The sequence below is a fragment of the Malania oleifera genome, chromosome 1, assembly GCF_029873635.1.
Source record: "Malania oleifera isolate guangnan ecotype guangnan chromosome 1, ASM2987363v1, whole genome shotgun sequence".
NCBI lineage: Eukaryota > Viridiplantae > Streptophyta > Magnoliopsida > Santalales > Ximeniaceae > Malania > Malania oleifera.
Genome location: NC_080417.1, coordinates 76,709,053 through 76,729,676, shown reverse-complemented (window position 1 = coordinate 76,729,676; position 20,624 = coordinate 76,709,053). Strand labels below are relative to the sequence as shown.

At 35.4% G+C, this 20,624-nt stretch overlaps 1 protein-coding gene across 2 annotated transcripts; it reads left to right on the top strand.

The window, feature by feature from the left end:
- The first annotated feature begins 3,074 nt into the window (after positions 1-3,074).
- LOC131155556 (small ribosomal subunit protein eS7-like) lies at positions 3,075-6,776 on the top strand. Of its 2 annotated transcripts, none has more exons than XM_058108780.1 (6): positions 3,075-3,282; positions 4,993-5,107; positions 5,198-5,271; positions 5,370-5,493; positions 6,135-6,317; positions 6,461-6,776. In XM_058108780.1, exons 2-6 carry the CDS (start codon positions 5,033-5,035, stop codon positions 6,578-6,580), a joined length of 576 nt encoding a protein of 191 aa, XP_057964763.1. In that variant the 5' UTR covers positions 3,075-3,282; positions 4,993-5,032; the 3' UTR covers positions 6,581-6,776. The 2 variants fall into 2 exon arrangements, with proteins under 2 accessions (XP_057964763.1, XP_057964768.1); XM_058108785.1 differs by having other exon boundaries at positions 3,156-3,346.
- The last annotated feature ends 13,848 nt before the right edge of the window (positions 6,777-20,624 follow it).

The window sequence follows — 20,624 nt, the reverse complement described above, 5'->3', positions numbered from 1 at the left end:
CACGCCTAATTTGGATAAACCTATCCTCCGCAAGTGGTTTCTTGAATATATCTGCCCATTGTTCATTCGTGCATACAAACTCTAGTGTCACATCCCCTTTTTGTACATGGTCACAAAGAAAGTGATGTCATATTTCTATGTGCTTAGTTCGTGAATATAATATGGGATTGTTTGAAATATTTATCGCACTTGTATTAAGTCAGGTATTTTTAGAAATTTAGTTATGAATTAATGTATTTTTAGGAATATAGATGCTGAACAGTGAAAAATAGATTTTACAGCATGTTATAGTATTATACAGAGTAAAACTCACTCGTGTGGCATGAGTATAAATTAAATGTAATAACAGTATGTTAGAAATGTTATTTCATAGAATATATGTATGATTTTACAAAAATTTATAGAAAATCATAAATAGTACAAAAGTTAAAGATACTTCTAGTATATTATGATATGATAGCTAGCGCAGATGCCGAGATATGATAGCTGGCATAAATGTCGTGATATGACAGCCGGTGCAGATGCCATGATCAGTTTTATTATGATGATATGATTCAAAATTATGAAATAACAGTTTTTATTCAGGAATTTGTAAAAGCCAGATTTTATTTCAAAAATATGAAAATATTATTTACGAACAGAATATATATATATATATATATATATTATGTGAAATGTATTATATGGCAATAGAACCCGAATGGTTACGTATGTTAAGAGTTTGGTACCGTAGCTAGCTAATCAGATCGGTGTAGTAGGATACCCACTGTGTGCCGACCCCCCGAGGTTGTTGGTGATTAGGCTGGGTGAACTAGAATGGTGTATAGCCGACAGTGCAACCACACTATTCAAGAAGTGTGGGTCGGAGGCCGATTAGCCCAGAAGTGTAAGCGGTGTAGTAGGATACCAACTGTGTTACTAACTCGTTAGAGGTTTGATGGTGTAGTAGGATGGGTGGGCCAAGATGGGTGGGTAATCGTGCATAGATATGTTATGTTTGACTTAACCTGGTAGGCTAGCTAGCATTAAGTCTAGCCTATGGTCCGCACAACCTAGATCATGAGGGGTGAATCCATGATATACAAATTTACATCTAGGGTATAATTATAGTAATATAATTTAATAGATGATTTTAATGATATGATAATTCATTATGATATAGTAAGATTATGTTTATAAGTACAGATTTTCATGTAATACCAATTACAACTTAAGTTATACTACAATTATATTATTTGTAGTATATGTTTATAATATGATGAAACTCACGTTGCCCCACACTGATATTAGTCTATCTCCCTTACTGAGAGGTGTCTCACCCCAGCATTGCAAATATTTTAGGAATTCACAATAGACGAGTGGAGCGAGCTCCGTGACAGAGGAGTTTATTGATATTACCCAGTTGCAGGGTAAGTAGTCGAGTCAGGGACATGGTGGATTTTTGGGATATATGTGCGTATACGTAGAAATAGTGAAACTCTGGTATTGTATATATGTTAAGTATTTATATTCCGCTGCTTAGGTGACAAGTATGTATAAACAGGTAAATTCTTCGTACCTATGGGTCCGGGCAGATTTTGATTGTGTTTTATGGTATTAGAGAATTAATAGTATGTGAATATATATATAGCAGAAATTGGGGTCGTTACAATTTGGTATCAGAACGATTACCCAGTCGGAAGTGTGATGAGATTCACATTGTTTGGGTTTGGAAATGTGGGTTCGTAATGAGAACGTTGCGATTTGTAAGTAGGGGAGAATGTGATACCCTGTGGAAAAAGGACTTAAAAAAATTAGATGTTACTACCTATATCAATAAGGTGGACCTTTCTTTTCGGGAGCCTTCTCATAAGAACTCCACGGTTAAGCGTGATTGACTTGGAGTAATCTTGGGCTGAGTGACATTTTAGGAAGTTTTTTCAGGAAGTGTGTGAGTGAGGACAAAACACACTGAAAAGAACACGTGTTGGTTTGTGGGGCCAGTCATTAGTTCGATAAGGCCTGCCCCCTTGTTGTCTGATCCAAGTGGAGGAGGAGAGATGCAGTGCTCCTTACCAGACCCAGGTTGGAGTGTTACAAAATGGTATCAGAGCAATTACCTAACTGTAAGTGTGATAAGATTCACATCACCTGAGTTTGGAAATGTGGGTTTGCAATGAGGACGTTGCGTTCTGTAAGTGGGGGAGAATGTTATACCCCGTTGAAGAAAGACTTAAAAGCATTAGATGTTACTACCTATATCAACAAGGTGCACATTTCTTTTTGGGAGTCTTCTCATAAAAATTTCATGGTTAAGTGTGCTTGACTTGGAGTAATCTTAGGATGAGTGACCTTCTCGGAAGTTTTTTCACGAAGCGTGTGAGTAAGTTTTCTAGGTCTAGTAAGGAGCATTACATCTTTCCTCCTCCACCTGGACCAGACAATAGTGGGCGAGCCTTATCGGACTAATGACTGGTCTCAAAGACCAACACGTGTCATTTTCAGTGTATTTTGTCCTCACTCACACATTTCCTGAAAAAACTTTCTAAAAGGTCACCCATCCTAAGATTACTCCAAGTCAAATACGCTTAACCGTGTAATTCTTATGAGAAAGCTCCCGAAAAGAAAGGTACATCTTGTTGATATAAGTAGTAAAATCTAATCCTTTTAAGTCTTTCTTCTACGGGGTATCATAACAAATATCCTATTATCAATGACAAATTTCAAATTCTTCACTAACATTCAACTAATAATTGACCAGTGATGAACTTACAAACGATCATTAGTAATAGGTTATCAGTGATGTTTTTTGATTGGACACTAATACTTTTGCCACTAATTCTAATATTTTCAAGGAGATATGGTGTCAAGTTTTTAGTGTCAAAAATTTTAAAATTTTAAATTTTTAGGGATGAATTAAAATTTATCGCTAGAAAATTATAAGTAAATTTATTAGTGATGGTCTTAGTATGTCATTAAAAGTTTTTTAATTGATTTAGTAATAATGATTTTCAAATTGGTCACTATTTGTTAATTACTGGTAATGAAAATTTTATTGGTCACTAGAAATAAGCATTACACATAATTTGGAATCTGTCACTACACATTAATCTTAATAGAGACGATTTTTCAAATTGGTCCTTATTTAGCTAATTCTTAGCAACAAAAATTTAATTGGTTGTGCTTGAAGGCAGAGAGTCCCTATTCCTTTAAACCCCTCGTTTCTGCGCCTCTTCTTTACCCAGCATCAGGGCTTTCCTCGCAGTTCAGATCTTGTTTCTTCCTTCGTTGCTCTACCACAAGGTGGGTATCTAAAGCAATGTGTCTTCTTCTACAAGTTTTCCATCTGGGTCGTCTTATTCTACAGGTTCTTCATCTGGGTTGCCCTCATTTTCTTCTGCTTTGCTTGTGTTGTATCTGAAACACTCCTTGACACGAATAGGACACCTCCAGGACATTTCTTGCACTGAAATGTTGTGTTGGTTGTCCTCTCTAATTCTGTTAATAAAACCCCATAAAACGATTGGGGAGAAGTTGAGAGATTGAGAGTCAAGGGGTTCTTTGACATTTAAGTGGTTAGGATTTGAAGCACTAGTGCCTTTGTGCCAGCCTTGTAGAGCACTGCTGAACCTCTTGACCCCTGGAACCCCCAGCCCTCTCCCCACAAAAAAAAAAAAAGAGAACAAAACCATCGTTCATATGCTGATCTATGTTCATTTTTTATTTTTTAATTTCTTCATAAAAGATGCCCATTGCCCCCCATTAGCCATGTTCTTGTGTTGTGTTTTTGTTGTTGGACCAATACTCTGTAATATGAATGTAGTTGATGATTGTATAACTATAGTTTGTAAAACGTGTAATTGATAATTTTTCATAAATGATGCTTGTATGTCAATTAAAATCAAAATTACTGCAATATTTGTCATCTAAAAGGAAAATGTTCCTATATGTACAAATTAATTAATTAGCGTATCCCTAATGTGTTGTATCCTAATTTTTTTTTTTTTTTTTTTTCTGAAATTATCGTATCACTGTGTCAGTATCGTGTCGTATCTGTGTCTTGTGTTGTTATCAGTGCTTCCTAGATTTCTATGGAAGACAATTTGGAAAAAAAAAAAAAAACACTTTGCTGGGTCTGTACAAGGCTATGTTCAGCTGTTTATTTAGTTTCAATCATCCTATTTTTCCTTTATGTTTGTTTAGCTATTCATATTTTAAACGAATTATGTTTTGGTTTTGGTTTGAGGAATGCTTGTTTTAGTCTTTTATGAGTACAAAATTATTCCAGCTTGCCTAAGCTTCTTACTTAAATATCATGGAGGACTTCCTGAGATACAACTTCTTACTTAAATATCATGGAGGACTTCCTCCAGCATATCATATCTCAGGAAGAATGCATTATCCCTTGTCAGGGATTGTTTTTTATGTTTTAGCATAAATAAAGATGATCTGCAGCAAAACCTATCTACTGATTTTAATCATTTGTTCTACTACAAAACAATTTTTATAAGTTCTGTAATTTTCTGTTTGGGCACATGGAGGAAGAACAATGTTGTACTTCAACTCTATGTTTGTAGCATTTAGAAACTATGAAAAGCTTTGGTTGCATTAATTTTTTAGTTACTTTTGGGAAAGATTCTTGTTCAGAAAGAATCTCTGGTGGACTTTGCTTAATGTGGGTGACTTATGCCTGATTCTTGATGCTGAATTGCCAATTAAATAGTCACAATAAGCATTGTGATTAGTTTCAGGTTATTTTGTGGCAACTATTGCATATTTGCATTAATTATGCAATACCCTCTTCCAATTTTTTTGACCCTTCATTGGAATCATACTAGGTGGATGACGCAGACAAACTGTTTGTTAAAATTTTTGTGTTTTTTTCTGTATCATTCCATTAGTAGTTCTTGAAATAAAGCCATAAAGGGTCTGATTTTCTACAACTATAACCCTGTATCTTGGTTGGTTTAATTCTTGTTTACTTGTATATTGACATATTTTATCTGATTTTAGCTCTTAACATACCTATCTCTTGAGGTCGAGATCTGTCAAAATGTATAGTTCAAGGAGGAAAATCCAGAAAGACAAGGATGTTGAACCCACTGAGTTTGAGGATACAGTTGCTCAGGTTATGTTTTTTATTTTATGCTTATGCCAATTTTAATTGTATTGCTTCTTCATCTGTTTGTTAAGATTCCCATTGTTGATGTATGTGCAGGCACTATTCGATTTGGAGAATACCAATCAAGAACTTAAAAGTGACTTGAAAGACCTTTTCATTAATTCTGCAGTGTAAGTGCTGCTCTATATATAACTCATGTTTGAAAAATTTGCCTGTGAAATAATAGCAATACGTGCTTAACATTGATGATAACATTTTCAATTTACAGTCAAACTGATGTCTCTAGCAACCGCAAGGCTGTTGTTATTCATGTTCCCTATAGATTGAGAAAATCTTTCCACAAGATTCATGTTCGCCTTGTGAGAGAGCTCGAGAAAAAGTTCAGTGGCAAGGTAATCTTAGTTATCTTTTATCTTATCAATTTGTTTAATAGAAAAATAGTTTTTCGTAAAACCAAGGAACCTTGCTTTGTTACTGCAGGTGTCCCTTGATGCTTGTGCTTATCTGTAGCTTGTCACTTTAAGTCCTGTTCCAATTTTCCCTTTAAATTAATGTAAATTAGCAGTCAACACATTGATATTGGACTAACAACTAGTTGAATAGAATCTTGACAACCATGAGATTGCATGGTATCCTTCACTGGGAATTTGCAAGGATTTTCCATCATCAATAAGTGCTGTAAATTTTGATTAAGTTGTGCTAAAAATCATTATAGCTTGAGCTTCAGGTGTGGATTTGACCTTCTGGCACTTGTCCAATGCATTAGTCTATAGACCATACTCCTTTGCTATTGCACAGCACTTAAGAGGAAGTATGCATAAATGTAGAGAGATTCTTGATTGTGGAGATTCTGTATCTTAAGGGCTTAATTTTTCCTGTGATCTTATGTTTTCTTGGTGCATTGTAAAAAATGAATATTAATAAATTTGCATGAGGTATTGTAGATCATTGTTTTTGCAAGTCAGATCTCCTTATCCCTTTTTTTTTAAGTTTCTTTTGCAAGTTTTTAACATCAATAGTGGATATTTTACAGGATGTCGTTCTGATTGCCACCCGAAGGATATTGCGCCCACCAAAGAAAGGTTCAGCTGTTCAGCGACCCCGCTCACGCACACTTACCTCCGTGCATGATGCCATGCTCGAGGATATTGTGTGTCCTGCGGAGATTGTTGGGAAGCAAATCAGATACCGTATTGATGGGTCCAAAATAATGAAGGTAATTTGTGACGTGTTACTGGGATCATAATGGGAGGGGAGGAGAATGGACAACAACAATAATGCTTTGTTTTTCCTTACACTCTTTCACTTTCTACTGTCATCTCTTCTGTTGATTCAATGGTGTTTTTTCTACCTTGTCAGATATTCTTGGACCCTAAAGCAAGAAACGACACCGAGTACAAGCTGGAGACATTTGCTGGAGTATACAGGAAGCTCTCTGGGAAAGATGTTGCATTCGAATATCCAATAACAGACGCTTAAGAGCTGCTGTTGATTATCGTTAATGTTTTGGTGCTGTTAAATCCTTTTATCATTGCTTTCAAGAGGAATGCACTACTTAAAATTTTTGACTGAGAACATGGAAACATTGTGTCATTAAATCCTGGGAGAGTACTGGTTGTAGAACCCTTGCTTTTTCTTATCTGCAGTTGAAAGCTATTTAGTCTTTTTCTGTTAAGATCTGTCTGCAAGTGCTGATTGTTTTAGTTTTGATACTCTTAATCCCCTTCTAAGTATTTCAATATGCTAACATTGGAGCCCGGCTTGCACTATTGTTCATATTGGTCAATTGAAATTTTGCTAGCCGTGGTGATTTACCATTTTTTATATGAAAACCGGAATGGGAAAAAATACAGCGGAGCTTGTTCTCGCAGAAGGGATGTGAGACGTGGAGATGGGGGAGTACGGGGGCTTGTGCTCCCTCCTTCCCTTCCCGAAAGGGACATCCCAGCTATATTTATGAATCAAGTACTCGTTTTCTTAAAAATCTCAACTGGAGTAAGAATGTGAATGATGTTCCCACATATTCCTGCAATCTAAGGAGGACTGAAACTATGAAATTATTAATATTAATATATTATTAGCAAGAACTATTAATTGGGATGATGAGCTAACATAAGGATGGCTGGCTCTTTAGGCTAATGTATTTGCAGCTTCTCATACTCATGGTTCAAACCTAGGCTAAAATCTTTCTTCAGTTATTCGTTCCACGTGCCGTTTCTGTCTGTCGTTGCTCCATGCCAAATGTAACAAGTATAAAATGGTTCTTTTGAGGGTTCCACAATTATATCATTTAGAAGGTATGGTGAGGCAATGTTTTTAACATAGTTGGAGCCTCAAGTAACAATGTTAAGGCCCTGTTTACTTGTAGAATATTTTTTTTTTTTTAAATTTTTTTGCCTTATCTTTTTGTTTTTCAAGATTTATATAATAATGTAGAAAATAAAGAGTAACAATTATAAAAAGAAATATAACTTGTTTTACAGTTTTTCAAAAAAATTATATAAGTCATTATTTAGGATCATGGATTTTATGGCATGGATTTGGTTTTATGTGAATATGAAAGAAATTCAGCACATAACTCATACAAATCAAAGTCCCATAATTTCATGAGAACAAACGTAAAGTAAAAAACTCATAATTAATTTAGAGAATAATAAAAAGATGCTTTCCCACTTTTCTATATAAATCTAAAAAAATTGAAAAATAGTGTGATATTTTAAAATTATTTGTAAAATCTGAAAAAGAAATACAAAACTTTTTCAATAGACAAATATTGCCGAAACTTTTTATTATTGTTAGTAAAGCTGGAAATGAGCTATTTTTTAATTATTTTAAAAAATAAAAATAAAAAATAAAAATTATTTTCCACAACTAAAAGGATCATAAGGTATTTAGTTTAATTTTTTAGTAGATAGTTTTCGAATTACGCAAACATGCAAGTGCATGCATGTAGTCACCTAGGTACAATAAAAAAGAGTCATGAAGAAAAAGGTGTGATATCAATGGAAAATTCTAAAATAAAATAAAATAAAACAATCATCGAAAGTATCAACACATACAGTCCTTTAAATTAACTACTACGAGGAGCATCTTTCTTTTTGTAGTCAAAAGGCGTGCACAGACGCATGTATCTATATATATATATGTGTGTCTATATATATATTATATTCTCAAGAAGTGGTGGGTGGGATCAACCCAAAAAATGACCTTGAAGGTCAACATTTTTCTGGATTAATAGTGAGGATGATCATTGAACTTATCACTTAAATCTAATTTGGTCCCCAAACTTTAATTTCTATAATTGAAGTCATCCAATTTTGGAATTGGTACAATGTCATTCGAAATCCAACCCCCCATTAAGAAGATTAAATGAAATTATGTGTCGACGTCCCAATCAACACCCAATTGTATTTGTTTGGTTAATGATCAATTCAATATTTAGGAACCCATCATGTAGTCCTCTTTGATTCATCTCTCTGTTTCAATTCTTCTCTTTCAAATTGATGAAGTTTATATAGGTAAGGACGCTGATAGGCTTTACCAAAGACAAGGTAGCTCCCAACAAAGTTGCTCTCTTGTCCAAACCCAACACCCTTGCCTCGCCATTCATTATACCGCCACCCATCACCACTTCCCACCCTCGCCACCTCGCTCCCCTCCTCTCCTCTAGTCTCTCTTCCCATGCTACCGATTCCACTCTTACTGCCGCCTTTATATACCACATCCAATGCACCTGTCACCTTAAAGTGCGTCATCGCCTCCCTCATTTTGTTTTGTAGAGCATGTAACATCGCATGTGTCAATACTCATTTTATAACCAAATATTTCATTACTTTGTTGATCAATTCAAGAAGTGAGCTAAAACAAATAAAAAAGTAAAATGGTACAAGGTGGTCAACCAACCGTTTAAAATCCGTAGAGCACTCCCTATCCTTCCTATTTTTTCATGCTTGCTAAAAGAGTTTTGGCACCACCTCGATTGTGGTCGATCAATCCCATGTGTTGTTTTTTAGGGTACTAAGTGTCCAAATTATTGCCACATGTTAGGTAATGAGGTCATTGTTGGTTAATGGTTATAGAAGTTCAAATTTTGAATTCAAAATTCAAAACTTCAAACTCCATTTCCATCCTTCATGCTTGGTCAATTTATGGACCATGCATGGTGTGTTTTGGGGCATGCCCTAGTGAGGGATAAGGAGAGTCTGGTTAAGAGAGAACTTGTATTTTGGGTGTTTGAGAAGGCAGTTTACACTTTGGCCATTAGAGATGTTGTTTGTAGTGTGGCTCTTATACTTTATGAGTTTATAAACAAAGGGAGGAAAAACATATGGATATGTTTCTTGTGCAGAGCTGAAACGCCCCGAACCCTTAAACCCGGGTTTGGTGCGTTACACCTGATAAAATTCCTGATAAATCCATAATCAACATACGCAGCGGAAAATATCAACAAAATCTCCATATAACATAATACCAGAGTTTACTAATTCTAATTATAATCCATAATAAATTATCCATCACCTGCATTTCCATAAATCCATAACTCCCAAAACAATTCAGTATGTTCACAAACTTTTTTTTCTCCATAGACTTAAAATATAAGGATGTAACACATAAATATTTGCATCCCAAAATTAACATAAAAATATATCATTTTCTTTTTCCATTTCCCAATAATGCTATAAAAACCTCGAGCTCTCAAAGCTCGATCTCGAAGATGTCCTGAAAAAAAAAATACATTTATATTCGAGTGAGACACATTTTAGTAAGGGAAGAAACAATATATTAAAGCAGTGTGTGACCAACATGAGTTTATAATCAACATAATATTTAACATTTAAAAATCGTTAACACAATTTTTGAAATCATTCTCTGATCCTATTCAAACACATGCAAATGTTTAACCCACAAGATTACCCAAGGATAGGGGTGATTACCCGCCCATACAAGTAGCACCCCTCTACTCTGATATTTAGGCAACCCAAAGGTCGCAGCTAAAGCATACCAGGGCACTCACCTTACTCAATAAGCCCTCAAGTGATAAATTAATCTCGTACTCACACTGTTCAACAAAAGTTTATCGGCAAAGGCCCTAAGGATAGGGAAATCTACCCGCTCATACAAGTAGGTTCCCTTTGCCCTAGTACGTTATGCGGCTACTGTCACATCTGAAGCTACTAGTTCACTCGCCTTACTTAGCAAGCCCTCGGGCGAAGAGTTCGCCTTGCCTAATCGCAACATGTTCTACGTAAATACATACTTATAATATCATAATACATCATTCCTTTTTGTCATTATACATTCATACACATTCATTCATGTTCATAACTTAAACTTTGCATTTCGTTTCACTTTAAGTGACTCTTTCCCATTTACATCATTTACCTTTGTCATTTCATTTCATTGCCATTTCATCGTCATTTCATTGCATAACATTTCATTTCCTTACATTGTACTACAGTTGGTTTTTAGCCATCACCAGTTAGTCTACGTAGAAACGTGTTAGATCTGCTAACACAGCTCCTTTTAACTGTCATCAGTTAGTCTACACAGAAGTGTGCTAGATCTGTTAACATGACTGTCTTTCAGCTATCTTACATTTACATGGTTGCATTTAACATACACAAACATCATTGTCCATATCACATTTTATTCATAAGATTTACTTACTTAACCTGCACCTCATATATTTAACATATATTTGCATAGATTCTCATGCCACACAATTTAACAGTAAAATTCATACATTGCCTATAAAATAAGCCAACCAATATTTAACGTTTATATACTGAAAATACCTTTCATTTCTTACATGATTATCCTAAAAATATTTTTCCCACTTTCATCAGTTCATTTTCGCATATACGTATCTAATAAACAACCCTAAACTCGAAAAAAAATAAAATTTTAACAGTTGACATTTTACCCATATTGAAACATATACACGTACATATAACACAATTTATTTTTTCATTAAATTCATAAAAATTCTGATTTAATATATATTTTTTCCCTTACCTGATTTCTTGAACTACGTCAACAGGGACTCCGAAAAATACCTGCGGCGCTCACCCGGACCCTGAAATTAAATTCCTAGTTCCAATAAATTATTCTTGAATAAAATATTAATTTAATACTTCCTAGGGCCATAATTCTTAAATAAAAAATAATACCCTTAAATTTAGCCAAATTCTCAAATCCCACTCTCGCTTTGGAGTAGGGCCTAAAAAACCCCGATTGAAAAATTATCTACGTCAAAATGACGATGACGACGACTAGGACCCCGTCGTGGTGTCCGTTCGTCGATTTAACCACATATTAATGGAGAAATTGAGAAAATGAGGAAAAATTACCTTTCCCTAGGAGTAGTGCCTAAGTCGTTCCCATGAAAAATCTACTCTAATAGAAATGTCGACAGTAGAATCAGAATTCTAACGACATCTTCCGTTTCCCGATCCATGTCAAACTCGCCAAGTAATTGAGAGAAGGAGAGAGACGGAGACGAAGTGGCTGGCACGCAGAAATTTTTTTCAGAGGGGGGGGGGGTGGCGTGCAGCTCTTGTCTTCTTCTTCCTTCTTCTTTTTTCTTCTTCCTTCTTTTTCCTTCTTTCTTCTTTTTTCTTATCTCTCTATCAGTAACTTAACTTTACATATATATATTATATCACTTTAACTTATATATATATATATATATATATCTTATTTTAATTATTATTCTTTTTAAATCCAATACAATAATATTTAATTTAACAACTAGTTATTTCATTATTTAATTTAGCTTAATTTAATTTAATTTCTTTAATTTTTTTTAATTTAAATTTTTTTTCTTTTTCCCACATCATTCCTTTTATTTATTTATTTGTTATTTTATTTATTATTTTTTTTCTAAATTATTTTAATCCTTTTAAATTTATGGGCCTTTACATTCTCCCATCCTTAAAAAAAATTTCGTCCTCGAAATTTGTTACCCGATCTTTCATTTCCATAATTCCACGATTTACTATATCGCACATCATAATCCCAACAATACAATTATATACTTTAAATCCAATACACCTCCAAGTTCTCTATATAAGGACCAGTCTCACGACTAAGAAACATCACCATCGATGGATTTACCGTGGTTTTTAGAAACTTTCGAATGAATAAGAAAATCACAGAAGTCCGCTAAGGGATTTCCGCCTTCAAGTTATAAGACAAAATCCTATACTTCCCTACACCATACCTACTTCTCAACACCTAACCTAACCTATCCATCTAGCATCCTTATCCTAACTATTTCCTATACTCTGGTATAAATCATCTCTGACCTAATACTCTAACATTTCCATATCCAGGCGATGTGAAATTAATCACACTTCCGGCTGGACATTACTCTAATTCCAATTGAAACGCCCCGAACCCTTAAACCCAGGTTTGGTGCGTTATACTTGATAAAATCCCTGATAAATCCATAATCAACATACGCAGCGGAAAATATCAACAAAATCTCCATATAACATAATACCAGAGTTTACTAATTCTAACTATAATCCATAATAAATTTTCCATCACCTGCTATAATCCATAATAAATTATCCATCACCTGCATTTTCATAAATCCATAACTTTCAAAACAATTCAGTATGTTCACAAACTTTCTTTTCTCCACAGACTTAAAATATAAGGATGTAACACATAAATATTTGCATCCCAAAATTAACATAAAAATATACCCTTTTCTTTTTCCATTTCCCAATAATGCTATAAAAACCTTGAGCTCTCAAAGCTCGATCTCAAGGATGTCCTGAAAAAGAAAAACATTTATATTCGGGTGAGACACATCTCAGTAAGGGAAGAAACAATATATTAAAGCAATGTGTGACCAACATGAGTTTATAATCAACATAATATTTAACTTTTAAAAATCGTTAACACAATTTTTGAAATCATTCTCTGATCCTATTTAAACACATGCAAATGTTTAACCCACGAGATTACCCAAGGATAGGGGTGATTACCCGCCCATACAAGTAGCACCTCTCTGCTCTGATATTTAGGCAACCCAAAGGTCGTAGCTAAAGCATACCAGGGCACTCACCTTACTCAATAAGCCCTCAAGTGATAAATTAATCTCGTACTCACACTGTTCAACAAAAGTTTACCAGCAAAGGCCCTAAGGATAGGGAAATCTACCCGCCCATACAAGTAGGTTCTCTCTGCCCTAGTACGTTATGCGGCTACTACCACATCTGAAGCTACTAGTGCACTCGCCTTACTCAGCAAGCCCTCGGGCGAAGAGTTCGCCTTGTCCAATCGTAACATGTTCTACGTAAATACATACTTTTAATATCATAATACATCATTCCTTTTTGTCATTATACATTCATACACATTCATTCATGTTCATAACTTAACTTCGCATTTCGTTTCACTTTAAGTGACTCTTTCCCATTTATCATTTCATTGCATAACATTTCATTTCCTTACTTTGTACTACAGCTAGTTTTTAGCCATCATCAATTAGTCTACGTAGAAACGTGCTAGATCTGCTAACACAGTTCCTTTTAGCTGTCATAAGTTAGTCTACACAGAAGTATGCTAGATCTGCTAACATGGATGTCTTTCAGCTGTCTTACGTTTACATGGTTGCATTTAACATACACAAACATCATTGTCCATATCACATTTTATTCATAAGCTTTACTTACTTAACCTGTATCTCATACATTTAACATATATTTGCAGAGATTCTCATGCCACACAATTTAATAGTAAAATTCATACATTGCCTGTAAAATAAGCGAACCAACATTTAACATTTATATACTGAAAATGGCTTTCATTTCTTACATGATTATCTTGAAAATATTTTTCCCACTTTCATCAGTTCATTTTCACATATACGTATCTAATAAACAACCATAAATTCGAAAAAAAATATAATTTAAATAGTTGGCATTTTACCCATATTGAAACATATACACGTACATATAACACAATTTATTTTTTCATTAAATTCATAAAAATTATGATTTAATATATATTTTTCTCCTTACCTGGTTTCTTGAACAACGCCAACAGGGACTCCGAAAAATACCTGCGGGGCTCACCCGGACCCTGAAATTAAATTCCTAGTTCCAATAAATTATTTCTGAATAAAATATTAATTTAATACTTCCTAGGGCCATAATTCCTAAAAAAATAATAATACCCTTAAATTTAGCCAAATTCCAAAATCCCACTCTTACTTTGAAGTAGGGCCTAAAAAGCCCCAATTGGAAAATTATCTATGTCAAAATGATGATGACGACGACTAGGACCCAGTGGGGGTGTCTGTTCGTCGATTTAACCACATATTAAAGGCGAAATTGAGAAAATAGGGAAAAATTACCTCTTCCCAGGAGCAGTGCCTAAGCCGTTCCCATAAAAAATTTGCTCCAGTAAAAATGTTGACAGCGGAATCAGGATTTTAACAGCACCTTTTGTTTCCCGATCCGTCGCAAACTCGCCAAGTAATTGAGAGAAGAAGAGAGACGGAGACGGAGTGGCTGGCACGCAGAAATGTTTTTTAGGAAGGGGGGGGGGGGGGGCGTGCAGCTCCTGTCTTCTTCTTCCTTCTTAGTTCTTCTTCTTCCTTCTTCTTTCTTCTTTCTTCTTTTTTCTTATCTTTTTGTCAGTAACTTAACTTTACATATATATATATATATATATATATATATATATATATATACATATTATATTACTTTAACTTATATATATATTAACTTACTTATATATATATATATATATTATTTTAATTATTATTATTTTTTAAATCCAATACAATAATATTTAATTTAACAACTAGTTATTTAATTATTTAATTTATCTTAATTTAATTTAATTTCTTTAATTTTTATTTTTTTTAATTTAATTTTTTTTCTTTTTCCCACATCATTCCTTTTATTTATTTATTTGCTATTTTGTTTATTATTATTTTTTCAAATTATTTTAATCGTTTTAAATTTTTGAGTTTTTATAAGAGCAGCAGTAGAGACTCGTTGATGAGTGCCCTATCCTCGTCGACAAGTAGATCTTGAGAGCAAGAAAAACTCAGAGTTTATGAGATACTGAGAGCAGATTTAAAGAATCATCGACGAGTGTCCTTCTTTGCCTCGTCGATGAATCCCCTATTCTTGTTGACGAGTGTTTCTGGGTTGTGAGCAGTTTTGTTGAATTTTGAATTTAAAAGTTGGGGTGGTTGGGTAATTGGAGGGAAACCTCCAAGGGATTGTTATATATGTCATTCTGGGTGTGTATTGGCAGAGATAGTGATCATTTGTGAAGTGTATTGTGTACTTTGATATTTCCTTAGGAAATTCTTAGGTCATTGCTTTCGTGGATGTAGGCTTTGCCGAACCACATAAATCTTGTTGTTGTGCTTGTTATTTCTTGTTTACTGGTTGAGATTGATTTGCTTGTTACATGTTTATTCCGCTATGCACTTGTAGATGCTAAATCTGATGAGACCGTTTTGTGGCATATGCGTCTTGGGCATATAGGGGAACATGACATGAAAGAATTACACAAGAGGAAACTCTTAAAGGGTTTTAAATCATGTCAGCTTGATTTTTGCAAAATTTGTGTACTTGGAAAACAAAACAGAGCAAAATTCAAGTTAGCTGTTCACAAGACGAAAGGTATTCTTGATTATGTGCATTTCAATGTTTGGGGCCTAGTTAGAGTTGCATCAAAGGGTTGACATGTGTATTATGTGAGTTTTATTTATGATTACTCACGGAAAGTATGGGTATGGTTCATGTGGCATAAGTCTGATACGATTGCCAAGTTCAAGATTTGGAAGGCTGAAGTGGAAAACAAGAGAGGGAGGAGAATCAAATACTTGAGGTTGGATAATGGGACCGAGTATGCTGATTCTCAGTTTATGGAGTTTTTTGAGCACCAAGGCATTAAGAGACACTTTACCGTTCGCCTGAAACCTCAACAAAATGGTGTGGGTGAAAGGATGAACTGCACTCTAGCTAAAAGAGTTCGGTGTCTCAGGCTTAATGCGAGGCTACCCAAAAACTTCTGGGCCGAGGCAGTTAGTATGCCTTGTTTTTTGATAAACTGATCACCAAGGGCGTCACTAGATGGTAAAGTGGCAAAAGAGGTATGGACGGGAAGTGCTGTAGACTACTCCGAATTGAAAGTATTCAAGTGTTTAGCCTATATTCACGTGTCTAGTGAGGAGAGGTCTAAGCTTGACCCAAAGTCTCGTCATTGCATTTTTTTTTTGGGATATCCGAAAGGTGTAAAGGGGTACAAGCTGTGGGACCTAGTGGCAAACAAGGTGGTGATCAACAGGGATGTAGTCTTTGATGAGAAGGCTATGTTGAAGCATACTCAAGATAGTGATGAACAGAAAGAGAAGCTAGAAAGCTGGGATAGTGATGAACATGTTGTGCAGGTGGAGTTGGAAGCTCAGGGCAATGGAAATGATCATGGTCCTATGGTTGCAGGGAGCTTCAACTCGAAAAACTAGCAAGTTGACGATCTTCCTATACAGAGATCTAGACGCACTATCAGGCTTTCGCCAAGGTATGAGTTTGAAGAGTTAGTGTCTTATGCTTTTCTTACTAGTTGCAATGATCTAACTACATTTCAAGAGGGAGTGCACAACCAGGAGAAAGGTAGGTGGATGAGAGCAATGATTGAGGACATGGAATCACTACATAAAAATAAAACATGGGATTTAGTGGAGCTTCTAGATGGGAAGAGACTGATAGGTTACAAATGGGTATATAGGTAGAAGGAGGCAATTTTAGAAAAGGAAGGAGAGAAATTTAAGGCACGGTTGGTGGCAAAAGGATACTTACAGAAGAAGGGGATAGATTATGATGAGATCTTTTCACTTGTGGTCTGACATACTTCTATCAGGATTGTTTTGGGGTTGGTAGCCCATTATGATCTTCATTTGGGACAAATGGATGTGAAAACAATGTTTTTTCAAGGTGACTTGGAGGAACAAATTTATATGGTACAATTGGAGGGATTCAATGAACTAGAGAAAGAAAACTTAGTTTGTAAATTGAAGAAATCTCTTTACGGGTTGAAACAGTCTCGAAGGCAATGGTATAAAAGATTTGATTCTTACATGATCAAGAATGGCTATAAAAGGTGTGAGTATGACTACTGCGTATATGTGAATAAACTTGATGATGGTTCTCTTATTTTCTTGTTATTGAAAGTCGATGACATGTTGATAGCTGCAAAATATTTAATTGAGGTGAATCAGTTAAAGGAACTATTGCATAAGAAATTTGACATGAAGGATCTTGGTTAAGCCAAGAAATTACCTGGGATGGAGATTCGTCGGGACAGAACTGCAAGGAGGTTATGGCTATCTCAGGGCAGTTATGTGCATAAAGTGTTGGAGAGGTTTAGCAGGGCTAATGCAAAACTAGTGTGTTCACCTCTAGCGAATCATTTTAAATTTTCTATTGTAGATAGCCTAAGTTCGGATGAGGAAATACGAGACATGTCAAATGTCCCCTGTGCTAGTGCAGTGGCGAATTTAATGTATGTCATGGTGTGTACGAGGACAAATTTGGCATATGCTATGAGTGTGGTGAGTAAGCTTCTATCTAATCCAGGAAGACAACATTGGGAAGCCATCAAATGGATTTTTAGATACTTACGAGGTACATCAGGATATGGCATTATGTTCAGCAAGCAATAGGGTTGTCCTTTAGTTATGGGATTTGTTGACGCTGATTATACATGAGATATGGATGACAGAAGGTCTACAATTGGTTATGTTTTTACTTTTTTGGGAGGATCTATATATTGAAGATCCATGATTCAATCTCTGGTAGTGTTGTCCACGACTGAGACGAAATATATGACAGTTGCTGAAACTGCAAAGGAATCCTTATGGCTTACCGGTTTGGTCAAAAAGCTAGGATTATAGTAAGATGGAGTGGTGTTGCATTGCGATTGTAGGAGTGCCATTTACTTGGTGAAGAATCAAGTATATCACGCTAGAACTAAACATATTGATGTGAGGTTCCACAGGGTTTGAGAGTTGATTACTTCAGGTGAACTTATATTGGAGATGATTCACACTTTTGAAAATGCAGCTGATATGTTGACGAAATCGGTTACTTCTGAGAAGAACTTACTCCATGTCTCCAAGTGATAAAAGGGAGACATACCCAACTGAGCATTCCAAGTTCAAAGTTGAGCAGTCAGATATATTTTTCGGGTTCTCCTAAGGGGTGTATAATCACCAAGGTGGAGATTGTTATTTATGGTGTGGCTCTTATACTTTATGGGTTTATAAACAAAGGGAGGAAAAACATATGGATGTGTTCTTGGTGTAGAGCAACATCAGGGACTTGTCAACGAGTGCTCTGTCCTCGTTGACAAGTAGATCTTGAAAGTAAGAAAAACTCAGAGTTTCTGAGATACCGAGAGCAGGTTTAAAGAATTGTCGACGAGTGACTAGACTAGTTGATGTGTAACGACCTGCTTAATTTCCATAGCTTTTTTTACCATAATATAATAAAACAAAGATAACAAACCTAGTAGATCATAATCAACCTGAACCTGTGGGTACCAGTGATACATCAGAATACAATACAAAAGCCTAAGCAGCAGAAAACATAAATCATAAACACCTCATAATACCATATACACAACACCATACATCACAATACTAGAGTTACTACATCCATTGTAATCATATCTACAACCCAAAAGGAGTCCTAGGGTCATTTCCAACAAAATACATCTGACCCTACCAAAACACTTACCCTTCAGAAAGGGTAGACCAGCTGTAACTACCTGAGCGAAGCTTTATTCACTCTCCTATCAAGGGCTCCTAAAAAGTTCATATAATTCGGGGTGAGACACCTCTCAGTAAGGGAAATAAACTAATACTAGTCTGTGGCAACATGAGTATTTTTGTGTTATACATAAAACCATACATGAACATATTAATATAATTGTCTGTATCATATATGGGAAAAACATATATACTTATATCAAGTATAACGTACTGCATTTTTATAAGCATAATTCATCCCATATAATAATAATAAAAGCAACCCTGGTAGGTTAGCTGGCTATTGTCATGTATTACCTCCACATGACTGGGTCGTGTGGCCCAAAGGTGGGACCTGACAATGGTTGCCCGACCACTGCTAAGTCAAAAGTATAGTCTGTAAGAACGATGGGTCTGCTAGACTTGGTCCGTACACCAAGGGCGCTCACACTTCTTAAAATCACATCGACTATCTGTCCTCACACTGCCCCGTACGATAGTGTTAACATAATATCATGATAATCATGAACACATAGCTACGGTACCGAGCAAGTGTTAGCCTAAACCAAGTCAACTAGGTTTTGACAAAATATAGCATATAATGAAACTTTGATACATGGATATTTCATACTATTAATTGCCCAATCAATATCATCACATCATTTTGCATATATATATATATATACATCATGAAAATTATTGGCCTGTACGCCGGCATTTCATATTTTATCAATCATGGCTCGTACGCCATATCACATATCAATAGCTCGACCCGTACGCCAGCATAGCATATCCATAGCTCGGCTTGTACGCCGGCAAATTGTATCCATAGCTCAGCCTGTATGTCGGCAAATCATATCCATAGCTCGGCCCGTACGCTGACAAATCATATCCATAGCTCGGCCCGTACGCTGGCAAATCATATGCATAGCTCGGCCCGTACCCGGCATAATATATATACAAAAACATCCACGACCCATACGCCCATTTTTTCATAGTAAAATTCTATATCATTTAACATTTTTCAGAAAACAGTATTTCATCATAAACTCTCTTATGCCACACATATTGGGTTTCACGTATATTTAGAACATATCGTCATTTACAATAGTATTTCCCAACATAGTTTTTATATAAATATATTTATTTTCTGAAATCAAATGCTATAATATCATACATATATTTTCATAAAATAACTAGCTTAGTTTATCCCCTTACTTGACTCTTGGAAAAGCCCTTAAAGTAGTCAATCCAATACCCGCTGGATTCCCCGTTCAACACGTAGGAAACAACATTTCCTAGAACAAAAATTCAATATTTCTATGCGCACTACGTTTTCTACAACTGTAGGGAAGGCCAAATACTAAATAAGTGTCTTACCGTGAATTTAGGATGAATTTCAAGCTCATCCCACCGGCGATCCACTCCAGCAGATATGTAAAGAACTTCTCTAGGAGTGTCATGGTGGCTTCGGATTGTCGATCCAACAAAAGATCGGCCTGAAATCCTAGAGAGATGGAGGAAAAATCGAAAGAAGAGAGAGAGAAAATTCATGCAATCAAAAATCAGCTGAAAAATCGCTTTTAGTGCTACTTATACACTGGCCTTCTTTGACAAGCCACGTCACCTCGTCGATGAGGTCAAGAAGACAATTTTTTGATGAACTCTTCCCTCGTTGATGAAATTCAGAAATTCTCAAAACATCCTCTTGGTACTTTCTCATCGACGAAACGCTCC